The sequence below is a fragment of the Artemia franciscana genome, chromosome 9 (genome assembly GCF_032884065.1).
Source record: "Artemia franciscana chromosome 9, ASM3288406v1, whole genome shotgun sequence".
Taxonomy (NCBI): Eukaryota; Metazoa; Arthropoda; class Branchiopoda; order Anostraca; family Artemiidae; genus Artemia; species Artemia franciscana.
The window spans coordinates 41,178,152-41,204,443 of record NC_088871.1 but is presented as its reverse complement, the minus strand read 5'-3'; the positions used below and the strand labels follow the sequence as shown (position 1 = coordinate 41,204,443).

The window sequence follows — 26,292 nt, the reverse complement described above, 5'->3', positions numbered from 1 at the left end:
TATATGATGGGAACTGTCACCCACCAAACCCCCACTCCCTATGCCAATGTTTTACTAGTTATTTACCAAAAGCATTTTTGAATGCAACAGATATAATTTTCTATTTCAAAGTATTCAGCCTTTCAGAAGAGTTTATTGTTTAAAGAGAATGTGCATCAATAAGCCCTTCTATTCTCAATGGATTGTGTAAAATGCCTTTTATCACATTACAACTGCCCTTCTGTTTCAGCATTCGTTGTTGAAGCACTGAGGGAAAAGACCAACCTTTAGCATAACGAGTGGGAGTTGAGAGGAAAGGGGCAGTTCCCTGATACACATAATAGTTTCAAATCGTCTTTAATGTTGTTTTTTTTTTTACTGTCAATAGAACGAAACACTTGTTTTTTATTTAATCAAGAACTGCCGCTTTGTAAGTTAGAAAAAGGTCGTCCACCTTGACTGAACATTTAGGTGGCCTGATTTATGTTTTTTAGGTATATTGAATTTAAATGTCTGAATTGAGATAATTAAATTTAAGTATTAGAATGTAAGCTCATTCCTTTATTTGAAGCTTATTCGGAAGCTTAAAAGACCAACACATCTAGCGTCAACTCAAAGCAACTTCAACGAATAAAGCATTGTACCATTAACCGTCGAATAGAAGAGAGGACATTCTATACAAATTGTATAAAAATATTAAAAGCGTAGGGTATGATTCAAATGGATACTATTCAATCAGGAAAGCTCAGCTGTGGTTCTCTCAACAGATTTTGTTGCAAAAACTGACCTATTTCCAGGAAAAATCTACAAAAAATAGTTCTTAATACGACTTTTCACTATGAACTCCAATATTTTGCCAAGAAATTATTAACAAAATACATTTCTACGGTTCGAATGTATGCCTTTCAATGTAGCCCCCCATACCCTCTCCTACATTTCTAGAATATCCTCGTTTCTGGCTCATGTTGAAAATAGAAGTACACAACCACACTTCCAAATGAAAGGAAAGACAAAATATGAAGTTATAGTTTGATGAAGTATGACTGCGTACAGAATTATACTACTATACAATTATACTTCTATACTAGTACAGATACTACAATATTTTATTTTATACTATTATGGAATTATAAGAATTTTTTGTTATAAAAACAATCGGCCAATCTAATAACAATCGAAAACAAAGTTTTTCGAAGTGCATATGCTAATGAGCATCACAAATTTTTAAATATTATCAAACTTAATAGTTTATCCTTAAGAGCAGAGCGTTCAACATTACTTCAACACAAGTCCAAGATAGGCAATTAAAAACAACCTCCGAGGCAAGGGGCCCAAGGAGGAAGAAAACCGAAGATTTTGAAATATTACCGTCTTTTGTCTATTATAAATTGACTAGCCAAAGAATAGACATCGAAAACTAAACGACAGAAAGAAAATTGTTAAGAAATAGAAAATAAAAAAACTTTCTTTTACATGAAAATGAAAAAAAAAATTTTATTCAATTTAATATCAGTTACTCAGAAAAAAAAAAACTTGACATAAACAAATCCCCTCGTAATGCCACAGCATCATATGCAGGAGAGATAATCAAACAAATCCAAAAAAAATAATAATGATAATTAACATTGACCCCAGAATGGGATAAAAAAAAAGAAAATCATAACTACAACATTATAGAGTTTACTACCACTAACTTAACGCTTAACACCCATTTTTAAGGATAGGAGAAAATTTTTCCCCCAACGCAAATTTCAAGTCACCTCAAAAGTAACTAAAAACCATGATCCTTAACTCTCACCAAAAAATTTAAACATAGCACACTTGCCTTGATGCATGAGCCATACCAGAAATTTGCGGTTACACGAGAGATTTACTTTTCGAACAGTTCGTGGTAACGAACTATAGTAAGGAGCGACCCAGGTCAATAGTAACAAAAACTCGAAAAAATCGGATTTTGATACTAATAGATAAATCAAAGAATCGGACTTTTATGCTGATTTTAAATGTATAAGTCTTACCAAATTTAGTCTTAACCATCAAAAGTTACGAGCCTGAGAAAATTTACATTATTTTATAAAATATGGGGAAATACGCCTTAAGCACCATGGTAACTTAAAAAAAACACATTATCACATTCAGCGTATCCAAAAACCCTATTTTAGAAGTTTCAAGCGCCTATCTATAAAAATATGGAATTTTGTATTTTTTGCCAGAGGACCGATCACGGGTTTATTTGTTTGTTTCTTTGTTGTCGTTTTTTTCTTTTTCCCCAGGGGTGATCGTATTGGCCCAGTGGTCCTAGAATGTCACGAAAAGGCTCATTCTAACGTAAATTAAAAGTTCTAGTGCTTAAAAGCCTCCAAAAATTGGAGGGCACCTAGGCCCCCTCCCACGCTCATTTTTTCCCAAAGTCACTGGGTCAAAATTTTGAGATAACCTTTTTGTTCAGCATAGTCGAAAAACCTAATAACTATGTCTTTGGCGATGACTTACTCCCCCAGAGTCCCCGGGAGAGGGGCTGCAAGTTACAAGCTTTGACCATTGTTTATAGATAGAAATGGTTATTGGGAAGTATACAGACGTTTTCAGGGGAGTTCTTTCTGGTTATATGAGAGGAGTCTAGGGGAGGGGGTTAGGTGGGATGATCTTTCCATGGGGAGTTTATCATGGGGGAAGAGAAATTCCAAGAAGGAGCGCACGATTTTCTAGCATTCTTAAAAAAAAAATGAAAAAATAAATATGAAAAAAAATTTTCAACTGGATGTAAGGAGCAGCATTAAAACTTAAATCGAACAGAAATTATTACGGAGGTTCATCCCCTCCTAAATACTTCATTCTTTGCGCTAAAGTATTTTTTGTAATTTCAACTATTTATTCTACGATCTTTGTGATTCACGGGTCATTCTCAAAGAATTGGGATAAATTTAAGCTTTAATGTAAAGAGCGAGGTATTGACGAGGGGGCGAACCTTTTCATATACGTAATAAAAATATACGAATATAGAAGCTCGTCACGTAAGTTATTTCGTAAGTTATGTATATTTATTATTAATAAAAATTTCATAGCAAAATTATAAGTTTTAGTTACCTTTTTAAGTAACCGAAAAATTGGAGGGCGAATAGGCCTCCTAGCCTACCCCTTTTTTCTCAAAATCGTCCGATTAAATGAGAACACCATTTAACCAAAAAAAAACATGCATATTTCATTTTAATTATTCTTGTTTTTTTTTTTTTTTAATATAGAATACCGTACACTCTTTACTGAGCCTTGACATTGGCCACATGCGCCACTTTCAGACTTAGTCTAGTCTAAATACGGCTTTGACTCGGTATTTGAGCAACACAAATGTTTTTGGCACCAATATATTCAGAAAAAAAATGCTCAATAACATATCCAAAATCAGCCGTGCAGAAATACCCTTTTTCTAGGGAAAGGAGGGAAAAAAGAGTGAGAATCTCAAATTTGAATTACTGCAATACTTTTTGGATTAAAAGGTCGTTTTCTATTAATTTGGGTCCAGGGAGACTGAAAAAGAAACAGAATTAAAAAGTTTTATCACTTAGCACCTCATTTCCACCCTAGTCGAAGTTAGAAGGGGTTAAAATCCCATTTGTTGTATTAAAATTATACAATATTACATAAATTGAACAAATGGGAAAATGGAATACTAAGTGATACAATTTATCAATTCTGATGTGTTTTTTGGTCTCAACAGACCTTTCAATCAACCAAATATTGCACAAATTAACCCCCCCCCCCCTATAACGCTTGGGTTGAAATGGGGTATCAAGCAATGGAATTTCCTATTTTGATGTCATTTTTGGTCCCTTTGACTCGCATTGACAGGAAACGACCTTTTAAACCAGAAAATATTGCAGAAACTTAAATTCAAGATTTCCCTTCCCTTTCCCCCTCCTTTCCCTAAAAAGAGGATATTTCTGCACGGCTGGTTTTGGGCCAATTTTGAATATATTATTAACAAATTGATCTGAACATTTTGATGCCAAAAAGAATACTGTTGCTCAAATACCGAGGTTTGGCCTTTTTTTTCGTAGTTTTGCTAGACTAACAATGCAATTTGCTAAGTTATTTTAAGAGCAATGAAACACCTGATAGAAGAAGTCAATCCAACTTGAAAAAAATTGGCATCCTAAGTAAGGAAGACAACTTAAGCCGGATCTAAAACATTCCTAAATCTGTTTCATTTCTCAGCAAAACCCCTACAAGCAATAAACATCAAGTCTCATAAAGCTAAAATTAATACTGCAAAGGAAGCTTTTAAGTCCAATTTAAAAGTAATTGCAAAAGCAGTAAGCTGTTTCATTAAAGGATGTACATGTTCTAGGGGATACACTTTCCCCCTAACTAGGATTTTTAATTACTAAGTGTGGAAGCAGAAGATTTAGAAAAATCCCATAGACTGGGCGAACATCCGTGGATTTGTGATTTTAAAATTTATTACGTTATTTTGTGACATTTCAAACTGTAATAGTGAAATTATTTTGAATAGCATCACTAAATACGTTCTAAGATGGATACGAGCAAACTAAAACATAGTACTTGAAGGTGCAACTCTTGGGGATTTTCCCATTCATCCTTTGAATTTCAGCTTTAACCCTCAGAAATACCCCGGGTTTGTTTCTTTGGTATTGGTTAAATATCCCGACCGAACTTAAGAAGTTTGATCTGTTTAAAACCAGTTTCTCTGATCGCATTCAGTAGTCAGATAAAGAGAGATAAAACATGATAAACTTAACTACTGTTGAAGAACAGAAGTGCAACTTCTTTCTCCTCTATAGAAAAATACAGAACCGAATCTGAACTTTTTTCTCTTCTTTAGAAAAAATTCAGGACAGAAGTTAAACTTTTTTGTCTCTTCTTTGGGAAAATTCAGAACTGCAGCATGACTTTTTTCTCCTTTCGAAAAATTCAAAAGAGATGTTGAACTTTTTTCCTCTTCGTTGGAAAAATTCAGAACAGAATGTAACTTTTTTTTCTCTTCTTTGGAGAAATCCGGAACTGAAGTGTAACTTTTTCTCTTCTTTGGGAAAATTCAGAGCTGAAGTATAACTTTTTTCCCTTCAATGTAAAAATTCAGAACAGAAGTTGAACTTCTTTCCTCTTCGTTCAGAGTAACTTTTTTCTCTTCTTGATCTTTGCAAAATTGATTTTTGGCTGAAATGGTCCTAGTTTGATAAGCTTCAGCTTTTCATAGTTTGAATTGCTTTTTCTAGAGCCCAGGATTGAGCTCGACTCTTACGATTCCAAAAATAAATTTCTCGATTCAATTCTAAATTCTCACCAAAGAATAAGTTTTGCACAAACACAGTTTAAATCTAATAGGCTTAATGGAAAAAAATAGTGGATATTCCGATTGAACTAGAGAGAAATCAAAATGATATATTCATAAGCCTCGTCAACCTTACCAATGGGTACAACAGGGTCAATACCCATACGCGGTGCATCTGACGCAAAACCAAAGGACCAAAGTAGGCTAAGAATAAGCTAAAACTGTTTTTTGAAAAAAAACTGACAATCTATATATAGTACATAAAACTGACAAATTTATATATAAGGTAGGATAAGCTTGTTTTGGTGTTACTTGGTTGTTCTACATTTGCTTGTTTTTTTTTCATAGGCATATATCTTGGGGGTGATACCTAACACGGGGATGCCATAGGTAATTTATGGTAGGCACGCCACTTGCCTGGGTAGAGAATTTAAAGTGCCGAAACCCTATCGGCAAGTGTGTATTCTCCTGATGAGCTATTGTGTTGGGTTGTTGCCTCTGAATTATTTGTCTTTACTGTTTTTATAGTTTGGTAAATGACACTTATATTTATTGACGACATGACTGATGTCCATGGATTATCCATGGATTTTATGCTGTTTGACCTATGTGATTGTATGGATGAGTAGGGTTAAGGCCTCATTCAAGTGCTGGTCTATATTAATCACTAATGTAGGAAAACAGTCTTCCTTTTCTCCTTCTGTCTTTTTTTTTTTTTTTTTTTTTTTTAATGTGATTGTGCTGTTGCATTGGTGATTTCTCTTTTCATTATACAAACTGAGCCGCACTAAGTTTTTATATTGAAATAACGTTAACCAAGGAAGTTTGCCCACGTATTTATCAGGCTTTTATTACTTCAAGCTTTAGAAAAAAAACATAAAAAAATGAATCAAACAACATATAAAAAGGGCCAGGATCGGTAAGAGACATAGAACCATTTATATCTATGGGAGAACTTTCATTTAACATTTGATGTATAATCTCTCGTAATGAGGGAAAATGATGGTTTGACTTTTTTTTTTTACTGAAGTGTTGCTTAAGTCTTCAGTTTAGGATTTTATACACCGATGTAATATCACTTTTCAAGGTTTTCGTGGGAAAAGGGGTGCCAATAACCAACTATTTTTCTACCAGGAATGTAATTTAATGAATCCTGAGGATTAATATGTTCATTCCTCAAAGAAACTAATGCATTTATATCCTGGTACTTCAAGAAGATCACAAAATTTTTAGCCCTGCTACCACTCAGAAGGAAAGTTGTTGCCAGGGCCTGATCCAATGAGGGGGGAGGGAGATGACCAGGTTTGACCCCAAACCTCCCTGAAACATTTTCCGACTCGTAAAAAAAGTACCAAAAGTACATATAAAGAATTTTTTTGGCGTTTTGTAAAGTTTTTTGTACCTCCCCCCCTCCTCCCTCGAACAAAATACTGGATAAGACCTTGGTTACTGCCTTTTTCACTGAATAGCAATTAGGGTAAGAAGTTTTGCAACGTTCTCTGTTTCTAACTTGCAAGGAAGTCCAAGTCCCATAATATATGAAAAAAGATCTTTTTGAGTTGTGGAACTTCTAGTGGAACTTCTGTGGAAGTTCTAGGATTTAAGTTTCGTTTAAGCTCTGATGCGGAGCCTTTGTTATTGCATCTTCAATAGATTTTGTAACCATTCAAAACACACTTCCTCAATAAAGCTTTGGCATTTGTAGTGATTGTATCTACTCTAATGGTTGTATTTGCAGAGATAGATGGGATGTAATTAACCAACAGCCATTTTTAAGGTTGCGTCTTTAAAGCCTGCTGGTTTTATAACATCCCCTGTTTAAGGTATTAAAAGCAAGGATTTCTGTAGTAAAATCAGAATTATAGCTTAATAAGGAAACGCTGTTTTCTTTTATCAAGTTATTCCCAAAATGATATGGCATTCTCTTAATGTCTTTTAGGAAATATCAATCTGTTGATGAATATCTTTTTATTAGTGACACTACGTGTGAGAAAACCAAAATGGCCCTTGAAATATGTTTTTTAGATTCACAATTAAATTTTTTTGCCCCTAGCCCTCTTCACTTAAAAAGGGCACTAGAGCTTTTGATTTCCATTTTATTGAACCCTCTCCCGATCTCTTCTATTATTACCCGATCTCCTTCTTCTATTACCGTTGCTTTGATACAATAACCCCTTGAAAAAAAGAAAAAAACTTACGTCCCTAATCTGTCTTCTGGCAAAAATACGAAATTCAAAATGTTTGTGGATGGGAGCTTGAAACCTCTGCAGTAGAGTTCTTAGATAGGTTGAATCTGACGGTGTGATTTTCATTAAGATTACTCGACCTTTGAGGGTTTTTTCCCCCTTTTCCCCCAAAAATTAGTCCAGTTTTCTCAGGTTCGCAGCTTTTGTTGAGTATGGTTATCAAAATTCCTTTATTTTTTAGTTTTGGTTACTTTTGCAACGAGTTACTCCTTACCTAAGGTTCATTACTATGATCTGTTTGACCAACAGAATAATATTGAAAAAAGGGTTTTAGTCTCGAGTAAAACCCACACTAAAATTTTGAAAAATAAAATAATCAAGTTGGGAAAAATTATTTTTTAAAGGAAGGTTCAGAACGATTGATAACTCTTAAATGAACATAAATATTCTTATATATATATATATATATGCAGAACGACCTGCTATACATAGAACAAGATTTTTCAATACTTCGTTCAGTAGGTTTTCGATTCTCAAAAGAAAAATACTTTTCCATTTTTCTCTTTTTTAAGATCTGAAACCTGAAGGCAAAGCAAGGATTCCTCAATATAGGAATTGCATTCATAGGTTTCACTATAAGATAACGAATACAATGTTGTGTGAAAATACCCTGTTAAGTCACGGCTGTGGGAAAAAATTAAACTATTGAGAAGCCTTATTGTTTTGTGGGGAAGGGAGGTAGTGAGGGGAATTTTGTGTTTTTGAAAATGGAGCAAAATAATTTCCTCTGGTCGTAACAAGGAGTATACAGTACAGGCTCTTTGGCTATTCGTAAATACGACTATTCGACAGGAATTGCATTAAACAGGTTATCATAAACTTGACGGCGCTGGGGCGAGTTCTAAATTTTGTTCTAAAAGGTCGGAAGTCCTAAATTTATAGTCCTAAATTATATAAAGTCGCTCTCCGACGACAACAAAGGCTATATCCAAGAAGGGGGGTGAGGCGACTCGTAAAAATGCAACAAAAATGGACATAAACAAACGTTTGCTGTGTTTTTTAAAGTTTTTTTCACCCCCTTCCGAGACGAACTTTTAATACGTTCTTGAAGACTAAGATTATGAAGTCTTTAAACGAAGCTTGTTTGCCCAACTCCCCTGTTTGCGGCTTTCCCTTTAAAATGGCATTTAAGGGCACATCGGTCTATTGATGTAGCCTACACGTTTTGTAATGGACGATATTCGGGAGAGAACAAAAGGGCCCCTAAAGGCTATTCTTTAGGTTCAAATTCATTGAGTAATGTTAAAAAAAGAAAAGATTTTTAGCTTAAAGGGACATAAAATTTTATTTTTAGGACAAATTCCAATTCTGTTTTTTATCTAAAAAGTAGAACAAAAAATATTCTCACAAAAAGCTAAAGGCCTATTTTTTTAGTTCAAAATTCTGAAAATATGATATACACTCTTTTCGTTTCAAGCATGTCCATTAAAAGCAATCCAAGATCCTTTTCAATTCTAATCACTCATCATACAAGCAGTTTTGAAAATATTAAAAAGTATTGATACTATTTCGTAACTATTTAGCTTTTTTTCTGTTTTCTTTTTTTGGACGGGAGGCAGCCTGGAAAAAAGGGGTAAAATATTTGAAAAACCAACTTACTAAAGAAAATTGCACTTTTCTGAGCTTTTCACAATGTTACATCTCCTCTATATTGTCAGTCCTCCGATGGACAAGGGGGACTTTACGGGCACCTGAATTATTAACGTTAAACAACAGAGACGTCACAAGTTCAAAGTTCAGAATTTTTCAATTAGAGAATTCTAACTTAGAGGGCTAATAAACCCAAATAAAGATATATATATATATATATATATATATATATATATATATATATATATATATATATATATATATATATATATATATATATATATATATATATATATATATATATATATATATATATATATATATATATATATATATATATATATATATATATATATATATATATATATATATATATATATATATATATATATATATATATATATATATATATATATATAATACCTTTCTATGACAAGTCCAGGTGGTGTCACAGGAGTATCAGATTCCGAAGCTGATGTCTGCATAAATACTCTTCTATCATTACTGGATCCTGGTCTTCTGAGGTTCCCTGTAGATCCGTATTCTATTGAAAATAAAATAAATAATATTCTAGCTTAGTGAAGGACTCATTCTGATTGGACATAATAATATAGGCTCTATCACAAAAAAGTTGATATAAAAGCACAACCTTGTCCCAATTATTAATGTTCCGCAATAGAGGAAACATACAAAGAAATTCTTTTATATGAAGCATTATTTTAAGGGAAATATATACACAGGTGACAACTGAAATTAATTTAATAGTAAAATTTAATTAAATTCCTATACTTGTCAGTAGAATATAATTTCAGAATTCTCGGCTAAACTTGATTCTAAACAGAATTCTAAATGTGATGAATGTGAATATTTTTTAGTATCTGTATTTGACTTTAGTTTTTGAAAAAAAAAAGAACCAAAAACTTATAAGCAAATTTAACCAAATATATCCAGACTCTGTAATTTATTTCTTTCTATTCTTGGACACATAAAATAAGCTAGATATATTTCAGAATTTATTTTGTCAAATTAGCTTCTACCAAATGCAGCACTCCACTGGCAACCATCGGGTACATGCCGCAAAAGCAGACCCCGAAACACCATGCACTGACGTATCCGACAGATCTGCAAAACCTAAACACCTCAATCTGGTCTCAGTGAGAGGATACACTGGTGTTAGCCAATTTATGGGAGGATTGGTGGCTTTTTCTTGGTGCCCTGGGTGCCTCTGGAGGCGGAGGAAAGGCGGAGCTAAGGTCAGCCTCTAACTTATTTAGTTTCAGCACTGAACAAATCTTTGTTTGTTATGGTATTAATCTCAGATTTTAGCATACATTTTTGTAAATATATGAGATACAAAAATGTAACCGGAAATAGTAAACAAGAAGTCACTTAAACTTGAATTCATTTAAAAAGAATGGCTTCTATTAGGACTGAATTCAAGTTAGATTTTTTTTTTATCAGTTCAAAGTTAACGCGGTTCAAAATTAGCAGCAAACTTCAGAAGTTTTTCTCTTTTAGAAGTTCTCTTGAACTCCTTGAACTTGAACAAGACAGAAGCTAAAACTTGTACCTGTGCGTGCTCAGACAAACCGCAACCAGAGCTCTTTCGTTCTTTTTTATGTAATTATATAAAAGTGCATAATAACATGTTTATGTGGTTCAGCATCAACTTCAACATTTGAGTTACGATTGTTGTTTGAATAAACTTTCTCTCTCTCTCTGTCTATGCTTTCTCTCTCTCTCTCTCTTTCTCTCTCTGTATAGCTAGTGGAAAGTCTTAGCCCGATAGCAACACTTCACCTTAGCTACTTGGGTGGATGCAGTTAACCTTTTTAATGCTAGGATTTCTTCCGCTTGTTTCGTATTAATGCAAGAAATAGATGTCAAATCAGAGTCATAAGTCAGAGTATTATGAAAAATATAATAAATAGCTAAATCCCCACCAGAAAAAAAAAACTAATTCATTCTTAGATACAAAAACCCACAAACACTTCAGTTCCCTGAATACAGGGAGCAAGATATATAAGAGGTGCAATTCAAAGTAAGTACTCGAGTATTATGGATAGAAATGAAGTATAGTTGCATTGTTATATGTATAGTAAGTATGTATAGCAAGCATTGTCAGATACAAAAAACCACTAACGCTTCAGTTCCCTGAGTACAAGGAATAAGATATACAAGAGGTGCAAGTCAAATTATGTACTTGAGTATTATCTTTCCTTGGAGGAATATGTCATGGGGGAAGAGAAATTCAATGAAGGGGATACAGGATTTTCTAGCAATATTATAAAAAAACAATGAAAAAATAAACATGAAAAAGTTTTTTCATATGACAGTAAGGAGCAGTATTAAAACCTAAAATGAGCAGAGATTATTACGCATATGAGGAGTCCTCCTCCTCCTCGCTCTTTATGCCAAAGTGTTTTTAGTAATTTCAACTATTTATTCTACGGCCTTTCTGATACAGGGGTCATTTTTAAAGAATTGGGACAAAATTTAAGCTTAGTGTAAAGAGCGAGGTATTAACGAGGGGACAAACCCCCTCATATACATAATAAAAACATAAGAACATAGAAGTTCGTTACGTAAGTAAATTCTTAAGTTACGTATATTTGTTACTAATAAAAACGTCCGTTAAAAATTAAAAGTTCTAGTTGCCTTTTTAAGTAACGGAAAAACTGGAGGGCAACTAGGCCTCTTCCCCCACCCCTTTTTTCTCAAAATCGTCTGATCAAAAATAAGAGAAAGTTATTTAGCCAAAAAAGAATTAATATGCAAATTTCATTTTAATAATTTATCTGCGGAGAGCCAAAATCAAACATGCATAAATTCAAAAACGTTCAGAAATTAAATGAAAAAACTAGTTTTCTTTTAACTGAAAGTAAGGAGCGGCATTAAAACTAAAAAGGAACAAAAATTACTCCGTGTATGAAAGGGGCTGTTCTCTTCTTAACGTACAGCTCTTTACGCTAAAGTTTGACTCTTTCTCTCAATTCTACTTTATTAAACGGTAAAAACTTTAGCGTAAAGAGCGGGGCGTTGAGAAGGGTACAGCCCCTTTCATACACGGAGTAATTTCTGTTCGTTTTAAGTTTTAATGTCGCTCCTTACTTTCAGTTAGTAAAAAAACTAGTTTTTTTTATTTAATTATATGTATAGTAAGTATGTGTAGTAAGCATAGTAAGTATTTGAAAGTTTTACTACCATGAGCAGTAAGATGGACAAATCTTGAGATCCAATGCTGTTATTATAATTATTGCTGGCCACATCAAACTACCTCTGGCAGTATAGCCATCCCCACTCCTCCTCCACCTCCCTCTTAATAGGACCTCTTTCCCCTCCGGTTCGATACTCATTCCTTGTGGTTCGATACTAACTACCATGTCCTGAATGTCAGGACAGTTTCAGCTTTCTGATTTCCTCGAGGATGGTAATTTTTACCCTCACCATTCTGAAATTCATCTTCCCAAGGTCTTAGCAGACCTGAAGAAATCAATGTCCGGTTTCTTGGTAATTCTTCAAGATGAAAGTCTCTACTTTGTCCATCCAAAAGTTCAATTAAGATGAGAATATTGACTTTCTTGACTTAACGCTCTTGCTCAGCAGAGTCCGCCACCGTAGAAGAAATTGGTTGACAGCGTCGTCAGCCTTCTCCAAGTAGCCCTGTCCAGGGCCTCATTTGAGTTGATGTTGTGGCTGAGCAGGCGTTGGTTTATTACATCAGCCCACCTAGTGCCTCCCACGTGGGCTTTTCCAGCCATTTTCCGAGGGATGGAAGTCCGAGATGATCCTTGCGGGGGTACTTGGCGGGAGACGGAGTAGGTGACCGTGCCACCTTAGAGAGTGGCTTCTTCTTGGGTAGAGAGGTTCGCCAGCTTGAAGATCTTCAGGATCTCAGTACTGCGGTTCTTATCATACCATTTAAAGCGTTCGATTCGACGCAGGTGTCTAGTCTGAACTGCTTCGACCTTTCATAGCTGTGTCTGGGTTATCGGCCACGTCTCAGATGAGCACAGCATGATGCTTGAGACTGTGGCACTGTAAATTCAGGCTTTGGAATGGCGGCTAATTTGCGGTTTGTGGAAGACTGCTCTCAGGAGTCGCCCGAACATAGAGCTTGCCTTTGCTGATCTGGCTGAGATTTCAGCGTCAAGTGTGCCATTTGAGAATGTAATTGATCCGAGATATGTGAACTGCCTTACCACATTGACAGGTTGGCCGTTAATCTCAACAGTTGAGAGTGGTGCTGATGCGGTCTTTTCTATGGGCATGATCTTCAACTTGATTCAACTATATACAGGCTGTGGAGGAGAGCGTCTCAAGTGCAGACTTAAGTTAGTAGAGATTGTCACTAAGGACAGCTACATCGTCCGCGAGGTCAACATCGGGCAGAGTCCTCCCGGCATAACTGATGCCGAAAGGGTGGTCATGGTGCGTCTCGTTAAGGATGTGGTCGATGAGTCTCGGAATTCATAGAAAACTCGCCTTTGCCATGGATCAGCTCTGTCAATCCTGTTTCATTGCCTAATTCAGTCCTACGTCTCAACCCTAACCTACTAAATGGGTTTCAACCTGTTTTTCCTCTATGAAACGACCCTCTTAAGATATGTGATAAAGCAAGAGGTCTTATCTTTAAACAAATCTTTCTCCTACTAAGCTATTGCTTTATGTGAAGTCGCTACATATACATCGCCTGTGTCTTTTAGTTTCTTTGAATTACTAGGCGATGTTCTTGCAGCCCTCAGACCTTCTCAATCTGTCGCCCTAATCAATATTCACGTCATTTTCGTAATACATGCAACATTTCTATTCTATTCACTCTGTCAGTCAGAGCCAATTCATCCAGAATCAGCTTGTGTGAGTCATTTAGAACCTCCAAAAAAATAAAATATTTTTGACTTCCCAGTTTTTTTGCTTATTTATCTTTTTATTACTTTTTTTTTTCATTATTACGGCCTTATCCCCTCCGCCTCTGGGGTTGATAACTCTGAGTCATGTTGGGAAAACATGTTGGTAATGTTTGTCGTGCATGGCAATTCACTCTGGCTCGGTCAACATAGGCTATTATTATTATTATCTATTTTCCACCCACACTATACGAAGGTATGATACGTGGAGTAAAAGGAAGAAAACACATAAAAATACGAAGCAAATCAAAATAGAAATCGCAAGGAAACCAGCTACAGAGTAACAAACTAAAATAAAAGACACTAAAACAAAAAAAAAACATTGAAGGAGGAAAAAAAACAACAAAAAAACTCACAACTTGCAGAATCTAATAAAGCAGCAATATAGAGAAATATGGAGGCAAACTTTCTTTTTGTTGTAATTATTTAATTTTTACTCACTATTTAAAATGCTAAAAACGTAGAGTAACAAAAGAGAGGAAGACAAACAAGCAAACGAAAAATAACTTACGAATGAAAAAACCGGATAAGGCGGTGGTGCGGAGAAATATGGATACAAGCGGTATTTGAAAGCTTTTAGTGTAGTAATTTCAATTTTACTGTAATATTAGGAACATGCAATGTTTAAAATAAGAACCCGGTTTTTGTTCAAGAAGGAAAAGAAACAACAAAAATTTAAAAAATCTAAAATAATTATTTATTATTAAGCATTGAGATTTCTAATTGATATTAAGATAAGTATTTGAGATTAAGTATTGAGCGATGGACGATAGTTCTTAATTTATTTTTTAGTGGGTTTATTTGGCTGAAAAAAAGACTTCCATACACTCCTTAATTATAATAACTTACTATTAGATGACAAATGAGCAGCACAGCCAACTATAGCAGCTTCGAACAGCCATTCGCCAACAAGGTGTAGAAGAGTGGCACATTTGGGTCTAAGAGGATGATGCAACGTTAATGCCACAGTAGGTTTGAATTCCGGAGCTTGGCTTCCTTAGAGTACAAGAAGAAAAAATTAAAACAGCAAAATTGTTAGACATGGGAATTTCTAAAATTTAGAATATACCCCTCCCACCCCCCAAAAGTAATATTTTATTCTGTAAAATTTAGTTACAACCATAACAACAAAAAACAAGTTCAATGAAAGTCTTAGTGAAAGAAAAGTAATATGGCATGCCACCACTCAAGAGAAAACTTCAGCAAGTTTGCTATCATTACTATTGAAATAATATTGAAAGACACTACTATTGAAAGCTTCAAAATAACTTCTGAAATTTAAAATCGGACCCCCTTCTCAACACCCCAAAAATTAATGTCTTTTTCGTCTTGAATATTTAGCTACTACCATAACAACAAAAATTAAATCTCATTAAAAGTCCAAGAATGCGGCATGCTTAATCCTGGGAGAATTTCAACAGGTTTTTCCTCACTTTTATGAACAAACTTTGGACACTTCAAAGGAATTCTGAAATTCAAAGTGCAACACCCCCCATGCACCTACAACAAGAGAATGTCTATTCCACAAAATTCTATGTTATATCTGTAATGACAAAACAGAAAGTCTTACTGAAAACCCAGAAATGTGGCTTGCCCAACTCAATGGGAAATTTCAGCAGTCTTGTCTTAACTCCATAGGATTAATTTTGGGATGCCTTTCCTAGTCGTAAAAGAGGAAGCCCCTCAGGCCAAGATAAAACAACCTAGTATTTGACAGCAAAAAGAATAGGCCTTGTAGTACATTCTTACCATTCCTAAGCTACCACAAAATAAAGAACGTCCATTAACGTTTCAGCTCATCCAGAAATACACGAAATACACTATCCATTTTATAATCAAAATATAAATTATAATTTAGTTTCTAATTTAGTATTCTGTTTATAATTTAGTTACTAATTTAGCATAATTTAGCATCCCAAAAAGTCATTTTGCAAGATTATAATCTATTAACGAAGAAATAACAATCTTTTCTAGGATAGTAATTTTTAGAGACTTGAAAAGGCTAACAAATATCCCTTGTATCATGACACAGCTAAATTACTGGATACATTCCGCACTGTAAATACATTCATGATCCAACTAATAAGGATATTAATCAAAATACACCCTCTCCCAAAGGATTAGATATGTTCTACCACTTTGATCTCAGAATGTCAAAAGAGAAGAAAGAAGATTTTCCCCAAAAGACTTCTGAAGAAAGAAAAAATATCAACTCAGGAAATATTGACATTGATTTGCTTTAACGGTGTGTGACGTCTATGAGTCTATGACGTCGGTATGAGACAGCAAGACCCAACGCATCTGGTGATTAGGAAGAGGATTTGGCTACAACTTTGGGAAGCAAAGCAATGTTCTTCATCCTTCCAAGAAGACATTAATTTTGCGACAAGTAGAAGCTTTTTTCATCAAATGTAAATCGTAATTTATTCTAAGTAGAAAAATGCCAACATTTCAGGAGAAGGTAAAAACCTATTTGTTATTTAATAATTTTGGATTTTTTCCATTAGTCGTAAATATAAAGAAAAAAAATATTTTATTTTTAACATTGAAAGCCAGATTCGACATGTAGAAGCTTTTTTCATCAAGTATAAATCGTAAGATATTGTAAATAGGAAAATGTCAATATTTCAGGAGAACGAAAAAACCTATTTGTTATTTAATAATTTTATATTTTTTTCCATTAGTCGTGAATATAAATGAAAAAATATTTCATTTTTATCATTGAAAGCCAGAGTCGACAACACTCCTAGAGATTTGTTTTTACGAAATCATCGTAACTACGTAAATCTCGGCATCTTTTTAAGTGGGCAGGGGAAGGGTATTGCACCATATGATTGCACTTGAATAGCTGCTCTTAGACCAAACCCTCATTAAATTCCCCTCAATATATCCCATTAAAGGCATGGAAACAAGGAGCGTAATATTGTACTGAATAAAAATAAACAAATTCAAAATGAAAAAAAAGGTATGAAGTTGATCATCACCCAAAAACCATGCGAAGCATATAAGAAAATATAGGGAATTCGAAAAAAAATTCACATTTGGAGCAGATGACAAAAATTCCCCCTCCCTTCTCTATCCTGTTTATAATTTTCTTGCGTTGCAGAAGCATTTTTGAAGATTTGCGAGAGACAATTGTTGCTAGCTAAGAATAATTATTTACTGGAATTATCAATTTTGTTTTTAACTATTTCTTTCAAGATTACTTTAGAACAATTTTATTGGAAAATACACTTAATTAGCAAGTTGTATTATAAATATGTTAAAGGTAATTATTTGGTAAGAAAAAAAAATGAGAGAAAAATCATGCGCAGCCTAAATTACCAAATTTAGGCACTTCAAAATAGTGAAGATGCTAGGAAGTTCAGCATGATTAAAAATAAAAGGACATGCACAGACGAAGAAGCTTTTTGATAAAAAAATAACTGTTTAATTTTATTTACTCTCTATTTTAATACTTACTTACTTTATTTAAAATCCTCTATTGAAGAATATACATTTTTGGGTTTTTGTTAATTCCTTACTCAACAAGCTTGTTGAGTATTTCTAGAGCAACTGCATTTTCAAATAAATTTCATCGTCAAAAATATAATCAACAAGTTCTTCTGGGAGGAGTTCGTATTTCCTTCATTTCCAATTCAGAGCGTAACTAGTCTTAGTTCACGAGGTCACAAGCCTATTTAAATCAGAGTTGATTTTGATTAGCCCCTTTTTTTAAAGCTTATGCTATCAAGATACTACATAGAAACTAAAATACATATACATTCAAAAATATAGAAATACATAGAAAAAATTCATAGAAATCCATAGATAGCAAATACGTCACCACTGCTGAACCTTTTTCCTTCCTTACCACGGTTGTTTCTTAATTAACATGTTAATTACAAAAGAACGTAGATGTAGCAATTTCCTTTAAAACAAACTCTTAAACAGCTCTCTATGATTTTCTGGTGCCCCGCTAGCTACGGAAAAGGAAAAATAAAAAAAGATGCTTCCCATGCAAAACAATGAGTTTTTGCTCCTTGGAGCAAAGGAGTTGTCCTGTCTTTGCTGCTCAAGCCAAAAGAGTTTCCCTTGCTGTTCAAGCTAAGGGACTGTCAGTTTCCTGTACAGAGTATTTGCCAAGGCAAATACTCCAACGGTGCCCTTTTAGTTTCGATCCAACGCCATTTTTAGGGGGTTTCACGTTTATTTTTGTTACTATGGGCCGTGTTCGTCCTTTTCTAGGTCTTTTTCAACCAAGATGGTTATTTATGTTAACTAGTTGGTACTTAGAGTCTGAAAACTATTATATTCTAGAATTTCAACTATTACTATTTTCAAACTTTAAACCTTCTGAAACAATGTAGAATCAAGGTTTGAACTATCTCCTATTCATTTTTATTTTCTTTAAGCAGTTTCTTAAATAAACTATCACTGACAAAAAATACGAAGAAGAAATTCCAGAAAGAAATATTTTAAAAGATATTAACACCCTGGTGCAATCAATACAAACTCTGAAATGCTCTGAAATTACATTTTCTTGAAAAGATTAATAGCAAGAAAGTCCGTCAAAGTTAATAAACAGAAAAAGATGAGAAATTACCTATTTCATGCTCCAAACGCGGAGATGTGCTTTGCTGGTTATTAGACGTGATGAAATTCAAGAGGGGGCTTGAAGGTGGGACACGAGTTGCTGAAAGAAACATGTGAGATAGCACAAAAGAAGATAAAAGAATTTAAGAACTTAAAACTAGCTAAATGTCTCCATTGAAAAGAAGAGGAAAAGGCCTTTTATCCTAATAGTTTGCTTTTGAGTTTAATTATATATTAAATAGTTATTAAATAGACCAAAAAAATGTAACTGTTAAATCTTAAGACACCAAACAAGGCTAACAGTATCAGTTTAAGACACGTCCTATACGTACTATAGTAACTTCACTCATAGACAGACACAAAGGGCCCAAAAAACCAGTGACATATATATATATATATATATATATATATATATATATATATATATATATATATATATATATATATATATATATATATATATATATATATATATATATATATATATATATATATATATATATATATATATATATATATATATATATATATATATATATATATATATATATATATACATATATATATATATATATATATATATATATATATATATATATATACATATATATATATACATATATATATATATATATATATATATATATATATATATATATATATATATATATATATATATATATATATATATATATATATATATACCAATGACATATCCACTTGCCCCTGTGAAAACATCCAGCAACTGAAACGTCGACTCGACACCCTATGCGCAAGCAATGGCTCAGGAGGAGCTTTATCCTTTTTATCACTAAAAAGGACGTTAAGGAGCCCTTCTTCCTCTATATATGATTTGCTTACGTGATACTAATCTTTTTATTGATTGTGCCTCAGTTCTTCAAGCAACGGATCCGTATAATTAGCATTTTTATAATAATTTCTCAAGCTAAGACATACAAAAATATTTTCTTGTCTTAATATCCGTCCACTTAAATTCCCCGCCCCCCTTTTTTTAAAATTAAAAAAATTTTAATTCAGTTTACTAACTGGTGGAAAAAATGGCACTATCTTTTGTACGCCAACATTGTCAGGCATCAATACAAGGCTTGATAGGGTAGGTAGAAATATGCCTTAAATCTCCATCACCGACGAATCTGATTTTGAGTTTTATTTGCTTTAATTTCAACCATATTTAGAAAAGGTATATCAATCAATAAAAACTGAATTATGACTCTACAATCAGTAATAAAGAACAAAAAGATTAAATAGACAAAAAAATTCGTGCATCTACTGAAGCTTTTAAAAATTATTAAAGACCATTCACATTAGAGAAAGAACATAAGACTCTTTATGAGTAGCAATAGGGAACAACAAAATTCACAAAAATACTAAAAATCGAGCAATATCTAAGCAACTCTAAGCAATATCATGCCTCTACGCTTCTATTTAAGAAATTGAAAATAGTCAAAGCTTCTGAGTTTTAAATAAATAAACACAATTCTGGTAATCTTTTCAGATCAGAGACAAGTCTCAATATAAAGAAAGAATAATATACATGTAAAAGACGGTGAAGGCATGCCACTAAAACTTTTCGTCGGTCTTCTAACAGGTGGCAAAGTGGTAATATCTTTGGTACTGGTCACACCAGAGTTGGAAAAGCTCTTGGAATCAATTTGTGATGTTTTCAGTCCAAGAAATGAATCAGATACAAAGGCGACAGTTCGGATTGCTTTGAGAAATATCCTGGGCAAGGCAGATAAACAGGGGTGTTGACTGGGTTCCACAACCTGCAAAATACCTCTTTTAGAGACTTGTCTCAACTGTACCTGAGAAAAAAACAGGGGCATTGCTCCAGCATTTATGGGAGGGGGAGGAAAGATGGGTCCATATTCAGATATTCAAGGGGCATGGCTATATAATATTTTTTTCTCCAAATTATTCGTAACTATGGTAAATGCAACTCGGTGTTATTAGGAAGCTCTAGAAATAAACTCGTCTGCACAAAGCATCAACATGAGCCAAGACCTAAGAGCTGATGTGGCATAAAAAAAAAAAAAAAAAAAAAAAAAAAAAAAAAAAAAAAAAAAAAAAAAAAAAAAAACTCCAAACATTCTAAAAACGCTATTTCTGATTTACTTTAATCTCATTGGTCTTTCTTGACATTAAATAATAATAGAATTTTTTTTAACTTAAAGTAAGGAGCGACATTAAAACTTAAAACGAACAGAAATTATTCCGTATATGAAAGGGGCTGTCCTCTCCTCAACAGATCGCTATTTACATTAAAGTTTTTATTGTTTTAAAGGTAGAGTTTTGACGGAGTCAAACTTTAGCGTGAAGAGCGAGGCGTTGAGGAGGGTACTGTTCCTTTCATATATAGAATAATTTCTGTTCGTCTTATGTTTTAATGCCGCTCCTTACCTTCAGTTAAAAAACTTGTCTTTTTTTATTTCATTTCTGAACGTTTGTCAACTAATACAGGTTCCAATTTGGCTCACCGTACATGAAAAATTAAGACGAAATTTGCATATTCATTTTGGCAGATTTATTCCGTATATGAAGGGTTGCCCCCTGCTCAATACCTTGCTCTTTACACTAAAGCTGTTAGAACTTACAAAAAAAAACTTCTTATTCTAATTGAATAAATGGGACAAACATTCAAGCATTAGCGTAAAGGGCAAGAAATTGAAGAGGGGGCAACCCTTTATATATGGAATAATTTCTGTTCGTTTTTCAAATAATGCCAGTAAATCTGGCTTACCCTCTATAAAATACATCTCTCCCCCTCACAAAAACCTGCTCCGTGAAAATTTAATCCAACGTAAAGTGCACACCCCCCCCCAGTCAAATTCGATCCACACATTTCTATCCTCGCTGAGAATCACCCTCCCTGTAAACTTGCTTGCGGACGAGTCAGCCTGAAAAATTTTCATTTTAATAAGACTTTAATCTCTAATCGGTATATCGATCCCTCCAGAATATTCCCCTTCCGTGGAAATCATTTCCTGGAAATCAAATCACCCGGAAAATAGCTTCCGGATAATTCGCCCGGAACCTCTTCAAATGAAAAATTTGACAAAGAGAGTGTAAGACAATTAAAAAGAATTTCGTGCAATAATTCTGTCAAATCCCCCAGTAAAACATTTCCCCTGGCAAATTCATCCTCCCCCCCCAGAAACCTCCCTCCTCAAGGAAGATTCCCCGTATAGAAATCCACCCTAAACCCCCCCTCCCAAAAAAAAATGTATGTATGCTTCCCAATAATAAATATTATACGTAAACAATGGGAAAATTTCATGGCTTACAGGCCTCTTCCTACGGAATGTGGGGGGGGGGCATTTTACACCTAAAGACATTGTTATTTCATCTTTCAACTATACTGAACAAAGTGGCTATCTCAAAATTTTGACCAGAAAACTTTGGGGAAAAATGAGCGTGGGAGGGGGGCCCAGGTAACCTCCAATCTTTTTGGTTACTTAAAAAGGGCACTATAATTTTTTATTTCCGTTCGAATGCACCCTCTCCTGATCTTCTACAACCATTATTTCAATACGATCACCCTAGGGGGAATTAAATAAAAAAAAAACCAGTTTTTTTTAATGAAAATAAGGAGCGACATTAAAACTTAAAACGTACAGAAATAACTCCGTGTATGAAAGGGGCTGCTCCTCCCTCAACGTCCCACTCTTTACGCTAAAGTTTTACTTTTTCTCTCAATTCTAGTTTATTAAACAGTAAATAACTTTAGCGTAAAGAGCGGGACGTTGAGGGAGGAGCAGCCCCTTTCATACACGGAGTAATTTCTGTACGTTTTAAGTTTTAATGTCGCTCCTTACTTTCAGTTAAAAAAAACTTGTTTTTTTTATTTAATTTCTGAACGTTTTTGAATTAATGCTTTATTTTGGCTCTCCACAAATGAATAATTAAAACGAAATTTGCGTATTAATTTTTTTTTGCTAAATGGCTTTCTCTTAGTTTTGATCAGATGATTTTGAGAAAAGGGTGGGAGAGGAGGCCTAGTTGCCCACCAATTTTTTGATTACTTAAAAAGGCAACTAGAATTTTTAATTTTTAACGAACGTTTTTATTAGTAAAAAATATACATAACTTACAAATTAAGTTACGTAACGAACTTCTATATTCGTATATTTTTACTATGTATATGAGGGGGTTTGCCCCCTTGTTAATACCTCACTCTTTATACTAAAGCTTTAATTTTTTCCCAATTCTTTAAGATAGACCCCTGAATCACAAAGGCTGTAGAATAAATAGTTGAAATTACTAAAAATATTTTAGCATAAAGAGCGAGCTATTTAGGAAAAGATGGACCCCCATATGCGTAATAATCTCTGTTCATTTTAAGTTTTAATGCTGGTCCTTACTTTCAGTTGAAAAAAACTTTTTCACATTTATTTTTTCATTCCTTTTTTTTAAATAATACTAGAAAATCCTGCGCCACCTTCATGGAATTTCTCTTCTCCCATGACAAATTCCTCCAAGGGAAGATCCTCCCATGTAGCCCCCTCCCCTTAACCCCCTAACCAAAATCATCCTGAAAAGGTTTGTACACTTCCAAATAATCATTACTGTATGTAAACACTGGTCAAAGTTTGTAACTTGCAGTCCCTCCCCTGGGGACTGTGGGGGAGTAAGTGAGATCCAAAGACATAGTTATTATGTTTTTCGACTATGTTGAACAAAATGCCTATCTCAAAATTTTGGTCCGTTGACTTTGAGAAAAACAATTAGCGTGGGAGGGGGCCTAGTTGTCCTCCAATTTATTTGGCCACTTAAAAAGGGCACTAGAAATTTTTATTTCCGTTAGAATGAGCCCTCTCGCGCCATTATAGGACAACTTGGTCGATACAATCACCCCTGGGAAAAAAAAAACAAAGAACAAATAAACACGCATCCGTGATTTGTCTTCTGGCAAAAAATGCGAAATTCCACATTTTTGTAGATAGGAGCTTGAAACTTCTACAATAAGGTTCTCTGATACGCTGAATGCGATGATGCATTTATTTTCGTTAAGATCGTATAACTTTTAGGAGGTGTTTCCCTCTATTTTCCAAAACAAGGCACATTTTCTCAGGCTTGTAACTTTTGATGAGTAAAACTTAATTAATGAAACTTATATATTTAAAATCAGCATAAAAATCCGATTCTTTTGATGTATCTATTGGTATCAAAATTCCGTTTAGAGTTTTGTTTACTATTGAGCCGGGTTGATCCTTATTACAGTTCGTTACCACGAACTGTTTGAAAACAAAAAAAAAGGAAGAAACAAACAAATAAAAACACATCTGTGATCTGCTGGCAAAAATAGCAAAATTCCACAGTTTTGCAGATTGGAGCTTGAGACTTCTACATTTCTCTGGTACGCTGAACATGATGGTTGGTTTTCATTAAGATTCCTTGAATTTTAGGGGGTGTTTCCCCCCTATTCCAAAATCATGCAAATTTTCTTAAGCGTATAACTTCTAATGGGTAACACTAAACTTGAATCTTATGTATTTAGAATTAACATAATAATTTGATTCTTTTGATGCATCTATTGATATCAAAATTCCGTTTTTTAGCGTTTTGGTTACAATTGAACCGAGTGGCTCCTCACTTACAGTTCTTTACCACGAACAGTTTGAAATTGGTTCGGACAATTTTGGCAATTTACTTTGATTCAAAGATGGAAATTTTATCAGTTTACATCCCAGACTTCATATCCTATTCTAGAATAGACCTCATGAAATCATCGAACAATATACAAGGAAAACTTGAATATCCCCAATCACTCATTCCCATTCTAAAATCCCAATCATTATATTCCAGTCATTATAATCATTCATGTATAAATATCCCGTTCAATGCATATATAAATATCAGATATAAAATATAAAATATAAATATAGGATATAAGATATAATTATATCAGATATAGATATAAAATATAAATATAATTCACTATATCATATTCAATATATAAATATCCCAGTCATTATAATCATTAATATCCCAAAAAAAATATCTCAATCATTCATATCTCCATTCTAAAATCTTGAAAAGAGATATGTTATTTGAACCTCTGCTAAAAACATACAAAACAGGAGTAACCTCAAGATTACAAAGAGCATACAAATTCATACAAACTCGAAAATAGTATATATACTAAACCTCCGTTGCCTGTGCAACGGGAAGTGTTGCAGCAACTGTGCCCTGTTCCTTAGGGCACAGTTGCGGAGCAACACGTGCAACTGTGCCCTACGGGACACAGTTGCGGAGCAACAGTCTCTATTATGTCCTTCAGAGGACATTTTTCTAATGCGGCTTCGATTGTTATCTTGAAGCATCTTTGATATGGTTTTATTTCGAGCTCCTACTAAACTGAGTTTGGTAAAATGTTTAGCTGGTCCAGAAATAAACGAGAAACATCAATAAAAGTTCTATATGAGTTATTAATTATTTTATCTCTAAAACGTTTACTTCCGAAACTAGGGCCGTCTTAACTTGACGCCAATTCGAAGTATTATGTTTCGAGACGCACATTTCGGGAATTATTTCCGGGAAATCTGAAAGAGATACGGAAATAACGTCTTATAGTTTTCTGCTTAACTTTTGATGGTCTAAGCTAGGAAAATATAAAACAAACCAAAGTCACCAAAAAATTTAAATTGCCCCGAGGGCATGACAAAACTTCCAAATAGAAAAACCCACAGAAGGAATTTTATTTCGGAGAAACTATTGCAAGCTCCAGTTGTTAGGAGATCAAGACCTGTCGAACCGCGTTGGAAAAAAAATTCTAGCTGGTCCAGAACAGAAGTTACCTCTAGAACGTCGAAACTTCGGAAATTATTTCTTAGAGAACAAAGCAACTTGGTATATAGAACACTTCACTTCTTATTGCATACTTTTCATAGCACTACTCGATAAAAATATAAGAAACATCAAAATCGAAAATTTGAGAAAATTCCAAAAAAAATCGGAACGAGATGGACTTTTCCGGAATTATTTCCGGGAAATCTGTAAGAGCTACGGAATTTTGTGCTCGGGTTCTCGAAGAGACAAATGAAAGTTCTACATGAGTTCAGCATAACTGTATTTCTAACAAGTTTATTTCCGAAGCTAGGGTCGTCTTAACTTGACGCCAAACATCGAACGCAGAGTTTCTAAGAAAAAAACGGTTTTATTTTTTTTATGGAAAACTGTTAGAAATTTTAGGAACTTCTCTAGAACTTTTTTACTCTGTTTCACGTTTCCCTTCCCTCTGAAAAATCTCAAATTTTTAACTCTTACCACTTCGGAGCTACAGGTCGCTGATCACGGTGAAAAAAAAAAAAAAAAAAAAACTACGAAAGCAGTAGTGTTGCTCCGCAACACAATTAATAAAAATGGGACTAAATTATCCGCGAACTTACATTATTTATTACATTTGTTTACTGAATATAGTATGTTTATCGTACTTACAAAATTGGAAGCAGCAAATTATTGAAATAAATATCAGTAAAGGTTTTTTAGTAAACAAAAACTAAAATTTCATGCTGATTTCAAAAGAGGTAATGTTACCCTTTATACTTAAAACGAAAAAGAGATCTAAAAATGGGTTGCTTAGAAGGTATTATCAAATCTATTGATTACCATACATGTACCACAAGGTGAAACTATGCATTTCCTTATTTGAAGATAAAACCAGGGTGGGGGGGGGGGGATTTAG

At 33.9% G+C, this 26,292-nt stretch overlaps 1 protein-coding gene across 2 annotated transcripts in view; it reads right to left on the bottom strand.

The window, feature by feature from the left end:
* The window catches only part of LOC136031418 (ral GTPase-activating protein subunit beta-like), a 192,096-nt gene that overhangs the window by 116,771 nt on the left and 49,033 nt on the right, over positions 1-26,292 (bottom strand). For both annotated transcript variants that reach the window (XM_065710984.1, XM_065710985.1), the window contains exons 6-9: positions 20,143-20,374; positions 18,598-18,687; positions 14,862-15,008; positions 9,529-9,649 (exon numbers count right to left, since the gene is read on the bottom strand). In XM_065710984.1, coding sequence (XP_065567056.1) covers positions 9,529-9,649; positions 14,862-15,008; positions 18,598-18,687; positions 20,143-20,374 — 590 coding nt within the window. The remainder of the gene's footprint in view (positions 1-9,528; positions 9,650-14,861; positions 15,009-18,597; positions 18,688-20,142; positions 20,375-26,292) is intronic.